The 22,659-nt window shown below is 38.8% G+C and overlaps 2 protein-coding genes across 2 annotated transcripts in view; one reads left to right on the forward strand and one right to left on the reverse strand.

Annotated features, from left to right (window-relative positions):
- cc2d1b (coiled-coil and C2 domain containing 1B) overlaps positions 1 to 22,659 on the forward strand; it is a 122,216-nt gene that overhangs the window by 74,986 nt on the left and 24,571 nt on the right. The gene's annotated exons all lie outside the window — the stretch shown is intronic.
- The window catches only part of LOC127568351 (zinc finger FYVE domain-containing protein 9-like), a 101,591-nt gene that overhangs the window by 1,442 nt on the left and 77,490 nt on the right, over positions 1 to 22,659 (reverse strand). Inside the window, exons 7-16 of the mRNA XM_052011992.1 lie at positions 18,821 to 18,938; positions 17,495 to 17,617; positions 14,271 to 14,426; positions 13,767 to 13,991; positions 13,607 to 13,689; positions 11,282 to 11,386; positions 9,345 to 9,495; positions 9,034 to 9,114; positions 8,465 to 8,627; positions 7,874 to 7,979 (exon numbers count right to left, since the gene is read on the reverse strand). Coding sequence (XP_051867952.1) covers positions 7,874 to 7,979; positions 8,465 to 8,627; positions 9,034 to 9,114; positions 9,345 to 9,495; positions 11,282 to 11,386; positions 13,607 to 13,689; positions 13,767 to 13,991; positions 14,271 to 14,426; positions 17,495 to 17,617; positions 18,821 to 18,938 — 1,311 coding nt within the window. The remainder of the gene's footprint in view (positions 1 to 7,873; positions 7,980 to 8,464; positions 8,628 to 9,033; positions 9,115 to 9,344; positions 9,496 to 11,281; positions 11,387 to 13,606; positions 13,690 to 13,766; positions 13,992 to 14,270; positions 14,427 to 17,494; positions 17,618 to 18,820; positions 18,939 to 22,659) is intronic.

Consider the following 22,659-nt stretch of genomic DNA (forward strand, 5'->3'; position numbering starts at 1 on the left):
TCTTTAGGAATTTCTCAAGAGGAAGGAATTCCAGGGCCTTGGTTTTAGATTTAAAAATATGAGCCAAAATTGAGGGTAAACTGATCTTGGAGTTCTAGGGCTGTAGTATATTACAGAGATATTGGCAAGGAGAGTAGGGCTATAGGTGATTTGAACTGTAGAATGACAGTTTTCTAAGCAGGTGGGTTACTAAGACAGCTGCAGGAAAATGCCTCACAGCACCTTTGACAGCTAAAATATGTCACTGCAAGAAAGATGCTATGAACTAGCAAGATACAAGTATGGTACTGCAGAATCTCAAATGACTTCACAGGATTCCATGGAGCTTGCAGGGCAAAACGATTTACCGTGTTTCAGAGATGAGTGGCTTTTTAAAGAATAAAATCAACCTTTTGTACAACCTAGCAATTATTAAATAATGACCATCGAATGCTGTACCTACGCAGGACAAGTACAAAAATGGACTTGAGGTTGCTGCATCCAGACCAGTGTCATTCACAGAGCAGTAACACCACCAAGGAATATCAAACCACATCAGTATGAATATTTCAGAATACATTCCCTAGCTGTAGCAGAAACCACTGCACCACCCAGACTCCCAACAAGATATTCTATTCAGGAAATTCTATGAACATCATTGTTCAATATCACACTATCAGATACCTAACCAGGGTTGTTCTCCTTCCCTGCCCCACCCCCACTATGCAAATGAACAAACCAGCCCCCTATAGCAAACTCAAAGTTCACAGTGGACATAGCAGTTAGCATAACACTATTAAAGCGCCAACGACTGGGGTTCAATTCCAGCCATTGTCTGTAAGGAGTTTGTACGTTCTCCCAGTGTCAGCATGGGTTTCTTCTGGGTGCTCCAGTCTCCTTCCACATTCCAAAGACAAAGGTTAGGAAGTTGTGGGCATGCTGTGTCAGCACCAGAACTCTGGCAAGACTTGCAGGCTGCCCCCAGAATACTATGCAAAAGATGCATTTCACTCTGCATTTCAATGTACATGTGACTAATAAAGATACCTTACGATACTAGACATTCACTACTACTCTCCCTTCACTGCAAATTCTCAGATAAATAGGATCCAAGATAGAAAACCTTGATATACAAATTGAGCAACACCAAAACAAAATTTCATAACACCTAATCAAATCATTTATTAATCTACTGCAGCTTTGCATTACAGGTTAGGCTCTCAACAACCTGAAGAACCTGTACCCCACCTCACCAAAGCAGTATATCATCATCTTTAAGGCAGTCTCTTGGGACAGAGGATGACTTGGTTTGGTATCTGATGGTGTGATATTTAACAATGATGCGAATAAACAGAATTTCCTGAATACGTGGGTGACTGATGACAGCAAAGTAGAAACCACTCTTCTGCAGATGGGGCAGGAAATGCCGGGGGGGGGGGGGGGGGGGGGGGGGAGGAGGAGGAAGGGGAGGGGGGTAGGTTGCAAGGTGGTGTGCCACCATTTATCCTGGGCGTCTGAGAGTTCCCAGTGCAAGGATTTGATGTTCTTAGTTCTATCACAAACACTCCTTGTCCAACTTCAACAGCCATAGGTAAAAGGATTCCAAAAAAATCTTTAAAAACATTTGAATTTTTGTTTGGTCTATAACAGCTAACTGCCATAGTTGGAAGAATCAAGGTCAATTTCCAAAACCCTGCATTCAAGCCTCCATTCAATAGCATGTGCAGGACCCTCAAGCAGTCAAGAGGAAATGCAATTATTGCCCCCAAATAGTAAACTGTAATCCCCTCATGAGCATGATCACCTACAAGAAAATTTAGATATATGATTGCTGAAGAATCCACAAGATAAACTCTTAAGTAATGACAGTGGAATAGCAAAAAAATAAATACACATTGCTTTCCTTCCATTTCCCAGGGAGACAGACTAAGTGAGCATGACATTGGAAGTCGTAGAGCACATCAAGACTTTGCATTAAAAAAGCAGTTAAAACAGGAGAAATTCCACAAAACACAAATCCAGAGAACTGCACATGAATTAACTCAATGCTAATGGCAATGAAAGGTATTCAAATCTTCTCAAAAGATGCACTACAGAAATAAAATTCTTTTATCTATTTGTTCTATTTTAGAAACTTTTCCACCTTACCTGTGTCCTGTGACTATATATGCACCGCAATGTGGCTGATTTTAACTTTACTCAAATAGTCTAGAAATTCACCCAATTGTATCAAACTGCTACCTCAAAACATACCTAAATGAACCATCTAGCATAGACCAAAGCATTGGACTTGGACACAGTCAGCCAACCTTGTGAAATACTCAATACTAACATGGGCATTTGTATCCCAGTTGACAGACCTGTCCCATTGACTAATCAAGACACAGCCTGCGAGTCACAGTTGCACAACAATTTTTCACCCAACATTCCAGGATGGACACTAAAGATCAGTGTCATAGCATACTGTTCAGAAACAATAGCTCTGGGAGCACTCATCATGCAATTGGCACCTCAAAAGTTTAATGGCATCAGATTAAACACAGGCAAGAAATCCTCTTACAGTTTACCATCTATTGCCCCCACTCAGCTGAGGAATCCTTGCTCCATATTGAATATCAGAACAGGAGCAGGTTATTTAGCCCCTTCAGCCTGTACCACTGTTCAGAAGATAATGGGCGATCTGTGACCCAATTCCATATACCTGTCATTTCAACATGCCATTAACACTTTGGTTCCCAAAAATCTACTAATCTCAATGTTATAATTAAATGAGCAAGCAACAATTGCCATATCAAAAGCATGTCCTAAATTTAAATAGGAAAGGTGGATAGTCAGTCTTCTCCCCCCAAGAGTAGGGGGACTCTAAAACGAGAGGGCATAGGGCAAGGTGAGGGGGGAAACTTTACACAGAGGGTGGTGGGTACATGGAACAAGCTACCATAGGAAGTGGTAGAGGCAGGTACAAATGTTGAAAAGTCATTTAAACACATTCATAGATAGAAAAGGTTTAGAGGAATATGGGCCAAACACAGATTTCTCTCTCCTGAAATATCTAGCATTCTCAAGTCTATTCCCCTCAACCCCAGAATCCCCAAGCAGTAGAAATAGTTTCAATGCACCCCGAGTTCCATTCAATACCTTAAATTCAAGATTAAATTTCATGTTCCCATTTAAATACCAGTGAATACAATAGGTTTAATTACAAATTACAGATATAACAATTATACCTGTGCCCTATGTTGCACTCTAAGAGGAGGAGTACTTCCCTTTCGTGTGGTATCCAGAACTGTCCTTCCAGAGTATACACAACTTCTACCTTCTTGAACTCCAGTCTACATACAAAGACTAACATTCCATTAGCTTTTGATTATTTTCTGTGCACAGTTCCCTCAAGTCTTTTGGCATCCACCACTTATAGATAGAAAGGGATTGTATCTTCCAAAGTGGATGTCCTTACATCTGCCCATTTATTAAATCTATTAACACTTCCACATTGAAGCAATACTGAGAAAAGCAAATATGTATTCTGGATGGGAGTAGTCATGCATCAATGCCCCAAGGATGGCTCAGTAGTACCACAGGAAGTCACCCAAGTCACGAAGGACAGAGCTGTCAGACTGAGTAACCAACATGCAGTGGAAGTAGGGAAACCTAACAACTCATCCTCCACCATTTGTCCCTTACAGTGTTGACCATTGCATAGTCCTTGTGGACACAAAGTTCCATCTACGCCAAGAGCAATACCAGTGTGCTGAACATAATAGTTTAGATCACAACTGAAGAGTTAAAATAGAGAACATGCGAGAAGCTGCTGGCAAATCAGAAGCAGAATTACCTCGCATCACAATCCATATTCTGATGATCTCGTGTATTCTTCACTATTATCGCCAAGCCAGAGAACTAATTACATTCCAGCAAGGAATACAGAACAGCATGCAAAGAGCAGCACCAGGTATTCCTAAAAAGAGGTGCAACCTAATGTAGATGCAATTCAGGACCATTCACATGTCAAGCAGCATGCTATTGACTGAGCTAAATCTAATAATAATTTTTTAAAAAAAAAATCAGACATTAGCACATCTAGTCATGAATGATGGCAGACAATTAAGCAAATGAGACAACTTCGTAAGCATTCCTATCCTCATTAATGGCTCCCCAGCAAGTGAATGTGAAAGTCAAGGATGAAGTACTTTCAGCCAGGAAAAGCAAATGGATGATTCATCTCATTCTCCTCAAGGCCAGTCTTGAAACAAATGAGTTCACTGCATATCGTATTTGGATTCAGCACCAGCTACTGCAAAGCCACCAGGACCAGACTACATCCCAGATGTACTGATGAAAACAATGTTTCAGAAGCAGCTGTACCTTTAGCCAAGCTGTGGGACTACAGCTACAAAACTACCATCTGCATTTCGACCTAAAACATCGTCAATTCCTTCCACGTCCCCGCCCCCAGATGCTGCTCCAGTAGACTGTTATTAGCATCAACACATTGGAATATCAATCCCTATATATGGCCTTTTCCAAGCTTATAAAAGCCTTTGATTCAATTAACTGAGAGAGTGGTGAAGAATCCTACTCAAATTTGGCTAACTTTAGAAATTAATCTCCACATTTGCATGCAAGGTATGATTCTAACTTTCTGGTCCAATCCCATGCAAAATGGGATTAAAGCAAGGCTGTGCCATCACTGTTTTCTGAATCTTGCTCATCACAATATTGCATCTCACCTTCAACAAGCTTCTCACTGGTGAAGAGGTAATCTACAGGACCAATAGGAAACTACTCGATCTACATTACCTCCATTCCTGAACCATTGTCACTCTGACCCGTCATCAAATTGCAATACAAGGATAAAGCTTTATATGTGCATATTAACAGGCCACGCTCCAAGTTGTTAGCAACTTTTTCATTGAAATAAGAATGAGCTCTTAAAAACTCTGCATCTGCAAAACAAAGATACTCTATTGATCTACTCCCACTAACAGGAAAAGGTCCAAATGGACTACTTTCATATCTTCAGAACGATGTCTCATTAACAGCAGAGTGTCCTCCTTATTCTCCTGCACATTGAGAAATGTAAGCAGTTCAGAGAACTAATATCTGAAATGAGGTTATCTTATAAGGAAAGGTCAGATAGAATAGGCTTGTATCCCCCCAGAGTTTGAAAGAGTAAGATGGGATTTGATTGAAACGTGCAATATCCTGAGGGTCTTGACAAGATGGATAGGGAGAGAATGCTTTTTCTAGTGGGAGAATCAATAATCAGGAGTCACTGATTAAAAATAAGGGTTCACCCATTTAAGACAGACGAGGCAAAAATTCTCTCTGAAGGTTGCACATCTTTGGAACTCTTCCTCAAAGCATAATAGAAGCAGAGTCTGAATATTTTTGAGGCACAGATTCTTAATAAGGAAGGAATGAAAGGTCACCATGGGTGGCCTGGAACACAGAGTTGAGGTTATCAGATCAGTCTTATTAAATGGTGGAACAGACCTGAGGGACTGAGTGGCTACCTCCTTCTCCCAATTTGGATGTTTGTACATGGTTACCAGCAGAACACAGTAAATGCTTCAAAAGATGTACTCCCCCCACCACCCCCCTCCCACAAGGAGGCTTTGAGGAAATCTTCAGCAACCTGTTGGAATCCCTGGCCTATGACCAATCAAAATAAAAAGGTGGTACATCTGGGAAATACAAAACTGGAATGAAAGCAAATCATCCTCCTCTACTCTTCTCTTTCCACCCCCCCCACCCCCACCCCCCAAGGGTGTGCCTCAGAAAAAGTTAAGCCAATAATGGCATCTTCCAAAAATAAAAAATTGCCCTTAGGGAAACAGGACAAATTCAAATATGATATCATATCATCTATTTGCATTCAATGTTCATTAGGATTGCCATCACTGAATGCCCTACAATTAACAATGTCAAGTTCATCACTGAACCAGAAACTTTATTAGACTCAGCCATAGGTATGGTATCAAAGTGGTTGTGTTACTTAAACAATCCAGAGATTTGTGCTAATGATCCAAAGGTGCAAGTTTAAATCCTCCATTTAAATGCAGGTAACTTAAAATTTTCCAAGTCATTTTATAAAGAACTAGTGATCATGAAACCCATAGATTGTCAATAAATACCTCACTGCTTCAGTTAGGGAAGAAAAATCTGCCATACTTACCCGTTCTGGGCTAAATAAAACTCCAGACTATTCATAAATGTTGGCCTTATCAGCACCACCCACATCTAGAGGATAAACAAAACAATTACTGCAGCATCAAAAGCTGCAGAAACTGTACTAAGTATTTTATATCAAGTGAGTCACCAAATCCATCTACATCTGCAAAACACATCAGGAGTAAAAACAGACCAGTTACTACTTGCCTGGATTAATCCAGCTCCACTAGTCAAAAAGCCTAGTACTTGCCAAGACAAAGTAGCCTATTTGGTTGGCACTCCATTCACCACTATCAATATACAATGGCTAACATTATGCTGGAAGTGGCAGTAGGTTCCAGTACTCCCACACAATCTGAGAGGTCACCAGCTTACCAATGAACTCCTCATTTCTTGGCTATGCTCTGCAACTGAGCTCTTGAACAGTTGGAGCTGAATCTTGCGGTTGTTTCCTCTCTTGAGGTAATATTTATTAGGGGGTGGGAGGGAGTTGGCAAATGTGTGTCTGGGAGTCCGTTCTCATCCTGTGCCCACTCTTCATAACAGCAGGAAACAAAAGGGGCATTATTCATGATTTGTTTCATCTTCAATATTTTAAATTGTTTAAATGCTTTTAGTATTTTTCATTTTTTTATATTATTTTAAATAGTTTTTTTTTAAATATAATTTTGAAGGCTTTGACAGCAAAAGTGGAATATGGAGCTTTGCCATCTTGTCAAAGGCTTCCAGACTTTTATGGGCAGAGTTTGTTCAGATTCTACCACATTACTCCATTGTGTCATTTGAGGCCCTGTTGTCATTCAGAGAATTGTCGACCAACTCTGGGCCAAGCAGGATCAACTTTCCAAATTCAGCTGTTGTAACTTCAAGCAGGTTGTTTCTGCAGCCAGCAAGTAGAGGTTTCAGGAATGTGGCAGTAAAAGTCTAGGCCTCTCTTTTGCTACTGTCAGGACACCATATCTCCAGACGTAGTGCAACAACTCCAACATCCTTCAACATCTCCCAACTTTATCATCTAAAAAAGACACAAGGCCACAGCTACAGAACATGGGATCACAAGTAACACACCATCCTGACTCTGCACAGGACTGACGATTCTTTATCTCTGGGTAAAAATACTGGAACTCTCAACAATACTGTGCAAATAACTGGAATTTTACTGTGGAACAAGATTCAAGCTGTTGGCTCACCACTACTTCAAAGGAAATTTAGATATAAACATTGTGAGTTGATCAAGTGCAATGAGGGATAGGCCTATGGCAATGTCATCTTCCAAAAAGGATGATCACACAGCGAGAGTAGAAAAGGATAATGTCCCCTTCACTAAAAGATACCATACTAGACTCATGACTAAGGTAAAAAACCATTTGGAGTAAGAGGACAAGAATAATGAATAGCAAACAATATAATATATAACAGGGGTTACCAATAATTTTCTCAGACTGGCTCAATATCTGTGCTGAAACTTGTTTTGTTTACTATTTATACAAGCGTTCTGGACATGAGAATCAGACTTGGTAATTAACATCTGCAGGGGGGTTAGGTTAAAGCAAAACTGTGATAGTGTAGCACAAAAAGCAATGCTGACTGGCAGGAGAAGAGCACAGAAGGCAGCAATTCATCTTTCTATCCCTAACAAAAAGTGGGGCCCATTCTTCGACATCCAAAAATTACGCAAAATGTGACCAGAAACAATATTTGAATACATTTTTTCCATTACCTCTGTCCATCTAATGACTTTGCCATTCGTTTTGAATTCTGACCCATGAAATATCTTCACACTTGCAATTTCATCCATGGATTTGCCATCAATTGGACTGATGAGACTACAATTTTGAATCACAAAGTTTAAATTAATCCAGTAATAATTTTGAAAACTCAAACACAAGTGCCTCTATTACAAGCATATATACAATCTGCATTTTAATGAACTTGTCACACTAAAAGCAGTAACAGATTTTGAGTGCTCTAATCTACACTCAAGCATCTGCTAAACAAGAAAATTCAAATAATGGGTAATTCTAAATGGTGAATTAAATGCACAGCCATCTGAAACATCACTGCCCAGGGGCAAATGACCCTTGCCTATACTTCTACTTTCTTGTGGCTCTTAAGTGTACAGCAACTTCATGCAGGAAGCAGAGAGGGGTTTACAACATTTTATCATTTCCTACTGCAGTTAGAATTATGCCTCACTGATCCACACAAATCCCTGATCTTCAATGGAAGATATTCTACTACCTTAGTTTTACAAAGCACAATTAAATTATTCTGTTTTCTCATCCCCAACCAAGAATTTGAAATCAAGTACCCTTTGTTGATATTTTTATCATCTTCTGTCCAATGGATGTGAACATGCTCCTGTGGTTCTTCAGCATCTGTTTTGCCACAGGTTATGGTAAAGTCTTTCATTTCTCGAATTGCCTGTCGCAGAGAATCCATTGTTTCAGCTGAGATTTGCACCATCATACCATCTGAAAATACAACATACAGCAGAGCAATAATAAGTAGCACATCTTACATTTTTGCAATTTACCAATTTACCAATTGCAAAACAACAAGATTTTAAAAGAGTAACCCATAAGAAATGTTGAACAGAGCTAAGAAAACAAAACACAAGTGTTTTTACTCTCCCCAAATCAAATACTTAATTGTAGAATATTCTTTGTATCCTTGTGTAACAATAATCCTTGTATTAGTAATATAGAACTCGCATCTTTTGATTTAGATCATCAGAACCTTTGTTCAGATTGTTGCAGGACACATTATGTTCCAGCATATTTGTTAAAATATCAATCTCAGAAGTAATGGATCCCAAATCTACTCAAAAACTGCTAAAATTGACCTTTGACTTAGTTGCAAACTTTTGGGTATCATTACCTTCAACAATGCTAGATTTGGCTAGGTAGCCAGAAGATGATTTCAGAGCACCACTGAACACAAAAAAACTGGCTCCTGTTACTGCAAAACAGAATTATAGAAATGTCAATTTTGTTAATTGTGAATCATCTCAAAGTTCATTTATTCCTATCAGGAGTTAATAACTGCTTTTCTTTTAATGACTTGAACAGTTATAATCTAAACATTTGGAATAGTAGTTCCAGGATGCTTACACAAATAAATCACATGTTGAAATAGCAGTGTTTAAAAAAAAAAATCAGGAAAGATGAGGCAACTTCACGTGCACATACCCTTTCTCGGCTGGTTGTGGATACTTATGGCCTGTGTTTGGTAGTTCCCATCATCATTTTGAACACACACCAAATGTGAATCTGCCTTCTCATTGAAGCAAGCTCCGAATGCTAATACATGCTCATTGGATTTGTTCATTGCTTTCATCATCTTCATCAAAAGGGCCCCACAACAAGGAGAGACAGATCATTATAAACCTTCTATAAAGCATCAAAACTCCATAACCATTTAGACACATTATCTTGTGCAAAAAATAGAATTTAAAATCGCACACATGACAGATGTGAACTGAGCTAAAGCACAAAATCCAAAACTGCACTCAGTGCCAAGCTTCAGGTTAATTTCAAGATCAGGTAAATTATGTTTATGCGAGTTGCATATCCATAAAATTAACAGATTAGTATCTGCTTCGCAAACATTGGAATGACTAGTATAAAAGGATCCCTGACCATTTAAATGCTTCAAGTAAATGTTGGCTATGTTGACCACAATGGAATACATGGTATTTAGTGATGCGAGGATGGGATGATAAAAATGTTCAACTTGAAGTTCAATTAGCTTACTTAAAATGATGCAGTTCTGCTTTCCTACCACAAGCTGCTGCATTTACTGTTAAGACACCATTTCCTTCTCATCATGATCTCATCCCACTTAAAGTCTAAATGCATGCTAATACTTTCGAAAAATTACAAATATTTACTCAGACACTATTCCAGAGTTTATGTGGCTATTACAATCTACATCTTTTACTCATTTATTCAGTTGATCCCTACTTATTGTAATCAGATTTCAACACCAATTTTTCCACAATACATTACTCATCAACTGCCTATTGACTTTGAATATTAGCCCTTACCTTCTGTTTTAATCTATAAACTTTCAGAAAACTCCCTTTACTATCTTCAAAGCATTTATAAAATGGGTTTAAGTCCCAAGCATATCATTCAGCAATACTTATCCAAGTAGAACGTAATCATTGCTTCACTTTTTTTGTGCATCCAATTCATTGCCAAAATAGAAATTTCCATCTTCATTAAAAGGTTTCTTTTAAGCCACAAGCTACATAGGGCAGCTCATATCCAAATGTGGTGAAAAGACGTTTGAGAGTTTCAAAACAGAATACAAGGCAGCAATACAAATCTAATATTTAGTATCTTCTGTGGGATAATAAAAATTCAGTTATAATCACACTTCACTACAACATGTAGGTTTTGTCTGACTGCCCATTTATACATCAACCTGAACACAATCTATAGCACTGATCATTTGACACAAAAGTCATCAGCAATGATTAGATCCCAATCTTTGTTTTATAAAAGTAAAATACTTATGTTGAAGACATGAAATAAAAACAAAGTGTTAGAAAAACTCAGCAGTCAGGCAGCATGAGGAGAGAGAAACACCAGATGCTTCAAGTTGAAAAGTTATCAACTTCAACAATCTCCCACCCCCCCCCCCCCCACAATGCTGAGTATTTCTAGCATTTGTTTTTAATTTTATATTTATGCAAATCCCAAATGCATTGCATCAATTCTTGGATCACATCTCACCTTCCAGCTTGTTCAAGGATTAGAAAAATTTGCTGTTATTTTTCCTTCTTCCCTCACAAAGAATGAATGAATGAAAGGGCTATTGAACCCTTTCAATCAAATCTGGTTCCCTCACAACAGAGCTGCTTCTTGAAAGAGCTTTTACAGCATCTCCAATCCCTATCCAGGAGGGCACTTGAATTTTGTGAATCAACTTGCATTGCAAAATGCTGAATATTATAGCGCAATCTTAGTGGCCCATATTGAGTAAACCAATTAAAGCATTTACTTGGCATAAGTATCGACCACATAGATAGAAAAAAAAAATAAAGCTTCAACTTCTGATGTGGATTTAACACTTGTGGGACTTGCAAGTTCACTTAAATGTACGAAAAACTTTGGTATACCTCATTGTATCTGTTGCTAGGAACATTGATGCACGTCTTCCTCACTTCCATGTCAACTACAAGTCCTTGCACCACAGGTAACTTGTATTGGTAATTCCTGAAATCCTAAATGAAACAAAAAGTTTCATGTATTAACAGAATTTAAGAACGATTTAAATTTGTTTGTAGCTGGTACTACTTATGAACTTAAACTGGACATAATAGAACTACTGCCAACATTTCAGAAATTGCTGAAATCCATCCTAGAACATAGAATAGAACAGAACAGCACAGGAATAGATCCTTTGGCCCACAATGTCTGTGCTGAACATAATGCTCAATTAAACTAATCTCTTCTGATATGATCCATATCCCTTCATTCCCCATCTAAAAGCCTCTTAAACACCACCATTGCATCTGCTTCTACCACAACCCTTAGCAGCACATTCCAGGCACCGACCACTCTCTGCAAATAAAACCTGCACGTCTCCGTTAAACTTCCACACCTCCACCCCCCCCCCAAAACTTACCTTTAGGGTATGCCCTCCAGTATTTGACATCGCTACCCTGGGAAAAAGATTCTGACCATCTATCCTTTCTATGCCTCTGATAACTTTAAAAACCTTGGACACACCAGAGGAAACAAGCCAGGTTTGTCCAACCTCTCCTTATAGCTCATACCTTCTAATCCAGGAAGCATGCTGGTAAACCTTTTCTGTACCCTTTCCAAAGCCTCCACATCCTTCCTGCAATGTGTGACCAGAATTGCACGCAATACTCCAAGTGCAGCCTAACCAATTTTTTTTTTAAAAACAGCTGCAACGTAACTTCTTGACTCTAAAACTCAATGCCCCAACCAATGAAGGCAAACATGCCATACACCACCCTATCCACTTACGTTGCCCCTTTCATGGAGCTATGGACTTGGACCCCAAGATCCCGCTGTACATCAATGCTATTAAGGGTACTGTCATTAACTATTTACCCTCCTCAAACATTTGACTTCCCAAAGTGCAATACCTCACACTTGCCCAGGTTAAACTCTAAATGCCATTTCTCCACCCATATCTGTAACTGATCTATATCCTGCAGCATCCTTTGACAACCTTCTTCATTGTCCACAGCTCCTCCCATCTTTGTGCTGTCTGCAAACCTACTAATCGACCCATCTATTTTCATGCAAGTCATTTATATACATTACAAACAAAAGAGGTCCCAGCACTGATCCATGCAGACCACTAGTCACAGACCTGCAACCAGAATAACATCCTTCCACAACTACCATCTTCTATGGGTAAGCCAATTCTGAATCCAAACTACAAGTCACCATGGATTCCAAGCATCTTAATCTTCTGGATCAGACTACCACTAGGGACCTTGTCAAATGCCTTACTAAAGTCCATGGAGGCAACATTCATTGCTCTACCCTCATCACATTCTCAAAAAACTTAAGAAATCTGATGAAAATAAACAGATATTCAAAAATAATTCTAAAGAGCATATGTCACAATTCTTAAACCCTTATTAGCATGAAATCTATTGAAAGCATTATTGCCTTTCTGAAGCAAAGATGCAAAAGGTTAATGTAAATCATTTTTAAACACTAGCAAACAGATTACATTTCATCTGGAAGAATTAAATCTATTTAAAAGTATGCACAAAAACAATAATGTTAGTTAACCTGCACCTTAAATATATTCAATGAACTTAATCATGTTAGAAACTGATAGGTATTTAAACCACAAGGAAGTTGAGTATGGAGAGAACAGGAAAATGTCATTGAGACCAAAATTGGATCAGCCCTGACCTTATTGAATGATGGAGCAGACTTGAGGGGCTGACTAGCCTCTTCTGTTTCTTGCATTCTCATACAAGTAACACCTTTAGATGTGCATGTCATTGAACTCTGGTGGAAGAATTCTTTTCTATAATACTCCTCACCATCTGCTGTATTGACCAAATGCCCTTCCAAACCAGCTCACCACTTCCAACACAAGGTCCGCAGTATTTAAGAGCATTGGTTACACACGGGCCATTTGGTGAACTTCCTAAACTGTGGTTTATTGTACCGTCCTGATTTGAACTTTTATATAAATCTGCAAATGACATTTGAGTATTGTGTGTCAGCGTATGATCCCAGATATATTACAGGTTCTCACAGAAGAAACGAGTTAAGAGAGTTTACCCACAAGGTCAAAGATCAGTAAAAGTCTTAACTTTGTAAACATTCAAATTGCCAAACTAGTGGCAATAATTTATTATCCTAGCAAATCATTTCTACAATTTGTATATAATGATCGCCAAGACATAATAGTCCGCTTTCCTTGGAAAATGTGAACAACTTACCGCAAGTAGGTTCATAATAGTATGTCCTGTCTCTCCAAACAGAGGTTTACGAAAACGCACACTGAACAATGGACATGGATAAACTGCAAAAGAATGTATTAATCAGAAGTCGTCGCTTTACTCTTTACTCAAATTGAATGATATATATGCAGTTACTCACATCTATATTCTGCTCCAAGACGTAGCATGAGACGGATTGGGAAAACTTTAGCCCAAGGAGTTTCCCATTTTTGAATCAGAATGCCAAACAGGTATGGTGCATTGGGAAGCACCAGATCCTGCAAAGACTGAAAAGTAGCTGTGACATATAGAAATCCACCATGTTCCCTACTGCCAAGAAAACTCTGGGTAAAGAAGGAATGACCCAGTTCTCCAACAACATTACCTACAGACAGAAGAATAATGTTAAGATGCAAAACGAAATCATTTAGCAGCAAGGAGGCAGTAGGATTCTGTGCAAATACAAAAAATAGGTGGTGTTTAAAATTCAGCTTCATGTATTCTGCACAATTTAACACAAGGATGTCAAGTGAACACTAAATTATAGGATAGATTACTGCCCTGTAAAATGGTCTACTCTAAATGATCACATGATCTCATATGCGCTAAGTCCACATCAAACCACATTATTTTAATACATAGTGGGAACATGCCTTGATCATACCTGCCAGAGCATCTTGATAAAGCTGTATGCAGTGATTGAAGATGTCCTTTGGGATGGATTTCTCATCAGGTAAACATTGCAAGAGGATGACTATCTCTGCCTGCCCCACAGCATGCATTCCCTTTGTAGTGAAGGACCAACACTTCCTGTTTACATCTGAGAAAAAGTTATGATTGTCAGATACATCCACTTTGAACTAAACCCAGTAAATGATAACAAGTACATTTCTTAATTTTCAAATGTTAAGTTTTGTCACTTAGAATAATTTCTACAATTCAGGACTATTTAAAAAAAAAATCACATAGGCAAATTGTTTAAGTTGCTAGTTTGGAAACCATAGATGGTCTTCAGGGATTAAATTATTTTCCCCACAAATATTAGGGTTACCCTAATAATTATCCAAAACTGAAAATATCAAACTCTTACTCATTCCAACATAACTAAACCGGAGACCCAACTCTTTCTCCTGCCCCAACACACTCATTTGCTGGGCTGAATTTGTTCACAAATTGAACAACAACTTCAACATTCATTATCACAAGATCAAAGGAGTAGCTATTGGAACTCACAGGCCAAAGCTGTGTCTGCCTTTTTGTGGAGGACGTGTAATTGTGTTTGTTTCCATTCTATTTGCTGCCCTTCCCTCAACTCTTTAACATCAATGACTGATTGCTACTGCTTCCTGCACTCATACAGAACGCAAGAACATCATTACTTTTGCTGCAAATTTCCACCCTACTCTCACCTTCAAGTGGTCTATCTCTGATTTTGCCCTTCTTGGGATCTCCCTTCAGCTCAGGGCATATGCTCGTAACAAACACTAACTACAAGCTCAGACTCAATTATTTGAACTACATTTCTTCCAACTCTTCCTCCTGAAAAGATTCCATTCCATTCTCCCAATTCTTCCATCTCCATTGTATTCGCTCCAATGATAAGATTTTACATACAGGTGCCTCTGAAATACCTTACTTCTTCCTCAACCATGGTTTCCCCTCTATCATAGTTCAGAGCCCTTGACCACCAACTGTTGCTGCCTCCTCTGCTCTCAGCCCTTCTCCTGGACAGAGCACAGATAGAGCTCTCCTGATCTATACCTGCTACAATATTATCCTGCACGTACAATGGATCATCCTTTGCAATTCCACCAGCTTCAAGATTCCATTGCCAAACACATTAGAAATTGGGGGTTCACTTTCATACTTACAAGGTTTCAAAATCTGCCTAACATCTTAATACTTTTCTTTTAGTATCACAAACATTGACTGATATTTTCAAAACTGAAACCAAAATTCTAGCTTACAAAAGGAAATCTATGTCGGTCTCACACCAAGCTTCTAATCTCCAAAGGAATGAAATAACTTCCCCATTATGATTAGCTGCAACACCAGATATGGCAGAGGCAATTAAGCAACATTTTCTGGACCTCAGAGGAATGCCAAGTCATGACTCAGGAAATTCAACACCATTTGAACTTGATTTTCCCATTTATGTATAGTACTGTGTAAATTCTGGGGACTTACAGATTTGAATGGCTACTTTTTGCAATGTTAACACATTAACAGAAAAATCGTACACAAGGAAGATGGAGAGCACAAGAAGAACACACCAGAAAGCAAGAGAAAAAGTGCACAAGAGGGACAGAGATAAGAAAAAAAGCAAGAAAAGAGAAACACTTGCATGTTTATAGAACCCTTCACAACCTCAAGGCATTCATAAAGTACTTGACAGCTAAAAAAAAAGCTATAACTACCATCATACAAGCAATGTGATATACATCACATCTCACCAATAGATTCATAGTCACATTATCTCTTTAGCAATAGTCAGAGGATTAAATATTGACTGGTACTCTGGAAAACAATCCATCTTCTTCAAAATAATGCCATTGAATCTCTGACATTCATCAAAAGCAATGCAAGACCTCCCTTTAACATCTTGTCCAAAAGGCAACACCTCAGACGTCTGCCTAGTGACAGCAGTGCTGCTGCAACCAAGTTCACCAGCAGCAGCTCCAGCTCCCCCAGCAGCAAGAGCTCACTTCACCAGTACAGTAACAACTAGAGCTTCCTACACCAGCAGCCCACTCAGCCTTGCCACCAACAGTTGAGAGTCTCCCTGCCTTTACTAGCAGCTTCACCAGCAGCAGCTCCAGCTTGCTTCACCAATACAGTATCAGCTGGAACTTCCTCCACCTTTACCAGCAGCCCACTCAACTTCACCAGCAGCAACAAGAGCTCATAGTAACAACAGCTGCTGAAACTTATTCCAGCAACACCAGTAGCAGCTTCACCAAGCTACAGGGGGGAAGGTAGTATTAGATTCAGTCCTGGTCCTACACAGCAACAGCCTACTTCAACAGCAGCTGCATTCCTGACCCACCTATTTCAGTTACAGCCACCTACATCAGGCACCAGTGTAGTAGCTATTCAACTCCAGCAGCCTCAAACCAGCGAACATTAGACTGAGATCTCACTAAAAACTGAAGGAGGAAGCTTTTGCCTGCAGCAAGGTTGTGAGGGCAATACACAAATTTTCTGCAGCCATCAGATTTGATGCCTTGCTCCCTTTTGTAAGCTAACAGTCTCTCACCTGATTCATTAGCTTAGGACCACTGTTCTGCTTCATTTCTGCACTGTCCTCTTCAGCTCCTCTCCCATCATTTGGGATGGCGCAGCAGGTAGAGCTGCTGCCTCATGGCTCCAGAGACCCAGGTTCCATTTACATATCTGGAGTTTGCACATTCTCCCTGCGACTGTGTGTGTTTCCCGTGGGTGCTCTAGTTTCCCTTCTAATCCCAACGAATGTGCAAAATAGGTGGGTTAATTGGCCATTGTAAATTGCTCCCCAGTGTGTGGGTGAGGGGTAGAATCTGGGACAGTTGATGAGAACGTGGGGAGCATGAAATGGGATCAGTGTAAATGGGTGATTGATGGTCAGCACAGACTCAAGAGCCTGTTTCTGCACTGTTTGACTAACTGAGACTACACTTTTGTGTTCAAGCCTCTTGCACTTCTTGAGAATTGAAGCTACTAACCCAGCCACAGGTGACAACACTAGCAGCAACTAGATACAAAGTAACAAGAACAGAGTTCAGAATTTGTATGTGCCACTGAAGATTCTGAAGTACACAGGCAACAAATTAACTTAAAAATTTCTAAATACAGGCTGCAAAAGTAATTTGTATTTTCATTTCTCTGAAATGATAAAAACACATTACTTACAATTGACAAGTTTAACCATGACAAGCAAGTTGGCATTTAAAACAAATACTAGAGGATCAGGGCCTCCTTCCTCCAACTGCAGCATCAGAGAGACCTGCGAGGGTTGTTCTTCCACTGCATAATCTAGCACAAAAAAACATGTCTTTTTAAACATTTATGAAAAATGATATCATGATTAGTGTATTACATGAATTGTTAACTGAAATCTGAAAATAGCTTCACGTATGTTCAGAAATTTAAGCCCTTAATTTCCCCATACCCAACCCACTAGAATATGTATGAAGTTAGGAATGTGGGGAAATAAGGAAGAATAAAAAAAAAATTTGATATCCATAATGTTAGGATAGTTTCAAAATAAAATCAAAGAAATTTCAGAACTAAGACAAAGATTCAGAACCATTCCCAACAGGCAGCACTTGTTTAACTAGCTAGACTCCAAATCCCAATTCATCTTTGGCTCTCCTAAATTTATTAAATGAGGTATATCGATAGGTTAAGAAAATATGAACTCAATGTTTGGCAAGCATAATGTTTTCTAGTGTTTTTTTAAAGCAGTTTCCAAATTGTCAAATATGGGAATTAATCTATTGTGGAAATAAATATCTGAATGTAGTTGAATCACAGTTCAACATAAACATGACAAGTGGTAACTCTGCATTACGACCGAGACAACAGTTTAAGTTTTAGACTTCAACCCAAGATAATTTTCACATCCAGGCAACCTGTGTAACAGCAGTTCAAGTAACATTCACAAATCACAACCAAAGATCTGAGATATGGAGTAAATAATATATTTAGAGAAAAAAAAATCACTCTTACAAAAAATTAGTGTTAAGTAAATAAAACATCTTTTTTGCAACTCTCCTTTCTCAACACATGCATACATGACATGGCTTCACATTATGGAAAACAAATTGCAATATGGAGCATTTTCTATGAACACAACTCCCACCCCATAACATTGGGGGGGGGAGTTGTGGAGGGAGGGTGCCTATAATATACTGCCAGTTAAGGTTATAAGATGATAGAGAAACAAATCTTTTAACACATAAATCGCAAGACATCTTCAACTCAGCAAATGGAATCATTTATCCAGCTTCATGGTTAATTAAACTACTGTCTATTTTAGGCAGCTTTTGTTAATGTGCACTTGAAGAACTATAACCTGTTGGGCTACAAATCTGGGGATGGAAAGAGATTAGGTTGGACAGCTGTTTCTCCAACACAGACTGGATGGGCTAAAGGACTTTCTCTGCTATCATTTTTTTTTAAAATGACTCAACAGCAAAAGTAAATCGGACAAGTTTTAAGTACTGCCACGCTTACCTCCTTTGACACCTGTAGAGATGAGAATTGGTGGGAGCCCATTTTCTGGGACCAAATTAATTGCACTTCCAACTGGACTGCCGATCTGAGCTGTACTACCCAATGATGTAGCCACATTCTGAAACAGTAGAAAATTGAAAAGTCTTTATTATTAATCAAACCAAGTGACATACACTCTGAATGTTTTATTTTATACTTGGAATTTAAAAGATTTATTGGATGACGTCTTTAGTAACCAAGATAATAAAACTATGTTTCTGTATAGTGTACCAAACTTTGATGGACAAAAACAGAGAGAAAGTACAACCGCAGAATTTTAGTACCTCAAACCACATATTCCTTTATACAGTAACTTACATAGATGAACATAGCTACATCATCACACCAAAAGCTCCTTGAACAATCAGTTTTGGTATCAAATGTTGCAGCTGATTATAAATGCTTCAAATTATTCTGTAATTCAAATAAGCACTATTCAAATAGTGCTGGGGATCTCCATCCTTTGAGATGAACAACTGGAACTTTTGCAATCTCATTTAAAGGGTGACTACTCCATCATCAAAATATTTTTGATGAGGGAAGTAATAGATTTTTTCATTTGAAGAACAATTTAATGAGCAAGCGAAATAATTAGAGTCATGTAGCTCAACAATAAAAAGAAATCCAACCATTTTCATCACATTATAAAAACAATAATTAGAGCAGTTTTGCCAAAAACTCACCCACTAGATAACCTCAAATTGCTACAAATAGCAACATTAATCCATATGGGCCTATAATGGGTTGAAGATCTCTATCAGCTTAGTAACTGCATCCCTATTTACTCAATACCAGCTTGAAAGACATCAACACATTTGGCCCACATGACAGCTACTCAGATTTTCTAAATTCACATAATTTTATCAATATTATAAAAAGGAACTTGCAGGACCCGTGCAGATGAAAATATTGCTTACTAAAACATGGAAGTGAAACTCTGGAGGAAGTGAAATTCACTAAATTAAAATAATCAAGCAGATCAAACAGTGCCAAATAAAAAAGGAAGCAATTACATTTTCCTCGGACTCTGCAGGGAATAACAAAGTAGTGTTCGTGGACTGTTCAGAAATCTGATGGCAGAGGGGAAGAAGAAGTTCCTAAATCATTGAGTGTGGGCCTTCAGGTTCCTATACCTCCTCTCCAATGGTAGTAACAAGTATCATGGATGGTGAGGGTCCTTAGTGATGGATGCTGCCCTCTTGAGCACATTGTTGATGGGGAGGGTTGTGCCTGTGATGGAACTGGTTGAGTCTATAACCCTCTGCAGCTTCTTGTGATCCTGTGCATTGGAGCCTCCATACCAGGCTGTGATGCAATCAGTCAGTCAGAATGCTCTCCCCTGTACACCTATAGAAATCTGCAAGTGTCTTTGGTGACATACCAAATCTCCTCAAACTCCTAATGAAGTAGAGCCACTGGCATGCCTTCTTTGTGATTGCATCAATGTGTGGGGCCCAGGATAGATCCGCCGAGATGTTGACGCCAAGGAACTAGAAGCTGCTCACCCTTTCCACCGCTGACTCCTCAATGAGGACTGGTGTGTGTTCTCCTGACTTCCCCTTCTTGACCATGTATTTACATGGTCAATATTTCATACATAAAGGTGCTCCAGATTCTCAGCAGAAAAATATAGATGAAATATTGTACAAGGAGGGAAAGTATTATGATACACTTTTTTTAAATGCCAAAGCTGCCCAGTTCAACTCTACTAAGGCTAGTAGAAGATAAGTCATTTTAAACAGATCTTTTGCTTATTTTGACTATAGTTCAGAATATAAACATTCGTAAACCTTCAATTAGACCGAGAGGACTTTGATCCCTTGGTCTCTGCACTTTGCAGAGTTTAAAAGACCATTAGAGTAAATAATATAACAGATGGTTTAAAATTCAGCATCTCAGGTTGACGTTGAACAACAAACTGCTCAATAAAACAACTTTTAAGATCTATGCAAGTGAAGATATACTACTTCCATAAGATAAAGTGTGGGATGATCTTAATTAAAATGATTTAAGATGTAACGTGGACTTGTAGGACGTGCAAAGTCTCGAAATAAAAATCTTGAATAAAAAACTAGATTAGAAAGATGGCTTTGGGGAAAGCACTTCAAAAAGGTCAAAAAGAAATGGGAGACCAGCAGAGGGAACCCTAGATGACTGGACACTCTAAATGGTATGCAAAAGGAAAAAAAAATGCAAAGAAAATATCTGGAAAACCAAGATTCCTGAAGCACAAAAAGCTGGTAAAGATTACAAAAAGTGGCATTTGGTAGGTCACAGGCAGATTCAAAGGACAAGCTTGGCAGCAATATTCAAAGCAACTTTATTATGCAGTTTATTCTGCAGCATTAGATGCAAGAGTAACACAACATTTTGCCTGAGTATGATAAATGGCCACATAAGAAATGGTAATTGTTTTACAGACTGGAGCAGTGTCTCCTTAAATGAGGATATGGACTGCAATAAAGTGGCACAATTTCAAAGTGGACAAAACACTGAATGTGACAACTTACATCAGGTGGTAGTGAAACAGGCAGACACAAGGCAGGTGATGGTTTTTAGGCAATAGAACAAGGGGCAATACAAGCTAAGTGAAAATGTGGGCACTGGAACAGAGACCTGGAATTCACATGCATAAAATGTTATGGCAGCATATGTCAATAAACTTTTTTTTTTAAAAAGGGATATGGGATGTTTGGCTTTATTTAGAAACTTGCATACAAAAACAGACAAGTCAAGGCTTAATCTCAAGAGCATTTTGTCAAATTCTTAAAAGAAAATTAAAGTTTTGTAGAGGGTACAGATGAGTTTTACAAAAACTGCACATGTAGAATTAACCAAAATTACTAGGAATTAGAGAAACTGGAATAGAGTTCCCTGTAAGAGGGAACTGGTTAACAACCATCAAATCATACAGCATGAAAGCAGGCCATTTAGACCACTATATCCATACTAGCAACAGGCACCCATCTAAATTAATCCCATCTTTTAGCACTTGGTCCACAGCCTTCTATGCTGAGGCGATTTAAGTGCTCATCTGCACTTAAATACTGTCAGCAACTCTGCTTCCACCACTCTCTCAGGCAGTACGTTCGAAGTACTGCCACTCTCTAGGTGAAAAAGGTAGCCACACGTGTGGCTTCGGTGCTGTTTTTTTTTGTACAAAAAGGTAACACTAATGAATGATCTGTGCAAGAAATGTAAAGGCTTGCACTGTTTTATAATTTTATTACGAATAAAGTTTATTTTGGAATAAAAAAGGTCTCTCCTTGGATCCCCCTAAATCTCTTACCCTTTACCCCAAATCTATGTCCTCTAGCTTTGTCCACCTCTGATATGGTGGAAAGTTTCCTACAGTCTATCCCACCTATATCCCTCAATTTTATATACCTCAATCATGTCCCCTCTTCACTTCCTTTGCTTCAGGGAAGACAAACCTCCAGGACCTTACCATTCATGGTGCATATCCTAGCCTCATTATATTTCCAAAATGCGTCACCTCACATTTATCTGGATTAAACACCATCTGCCATTTCTCAGCTCATTTCACCAACATCAATATCACACGCCCAAAACGGCCCTCCACACCAACAACAACCAACCTTTGTGTCATCTGTGTACTAACTAATATCACCTACATCCACATCATTCAGGTATATTACAGACGTTTGAAATTAGCTGGTGTTTTGATAAAAAAAAAGGAAAAAAATGTTTCGAATGGAAGGTGGCTGTGTAGCTGCAAGAACAGTTTTAACATAATAGAAGAATCAGAGGAAAGTGAAAGTAAAAAGCCTCAGCACCAA

Source organism: Pristis pectinata, chromosome 3 (genome assembly GCF_009764475.1).
Source record: "Pristis pectinata isolate sPriPec2 chromosome 3, sPriPec2.1.pri, whole genome shotgun sequence".
Lineage (NCBI taxonomy): Eukaryota > Metazoa > Chordata > Chondrichthyes > Rhinopristiformes > Pristidae > Pristis > Pristis pectinata.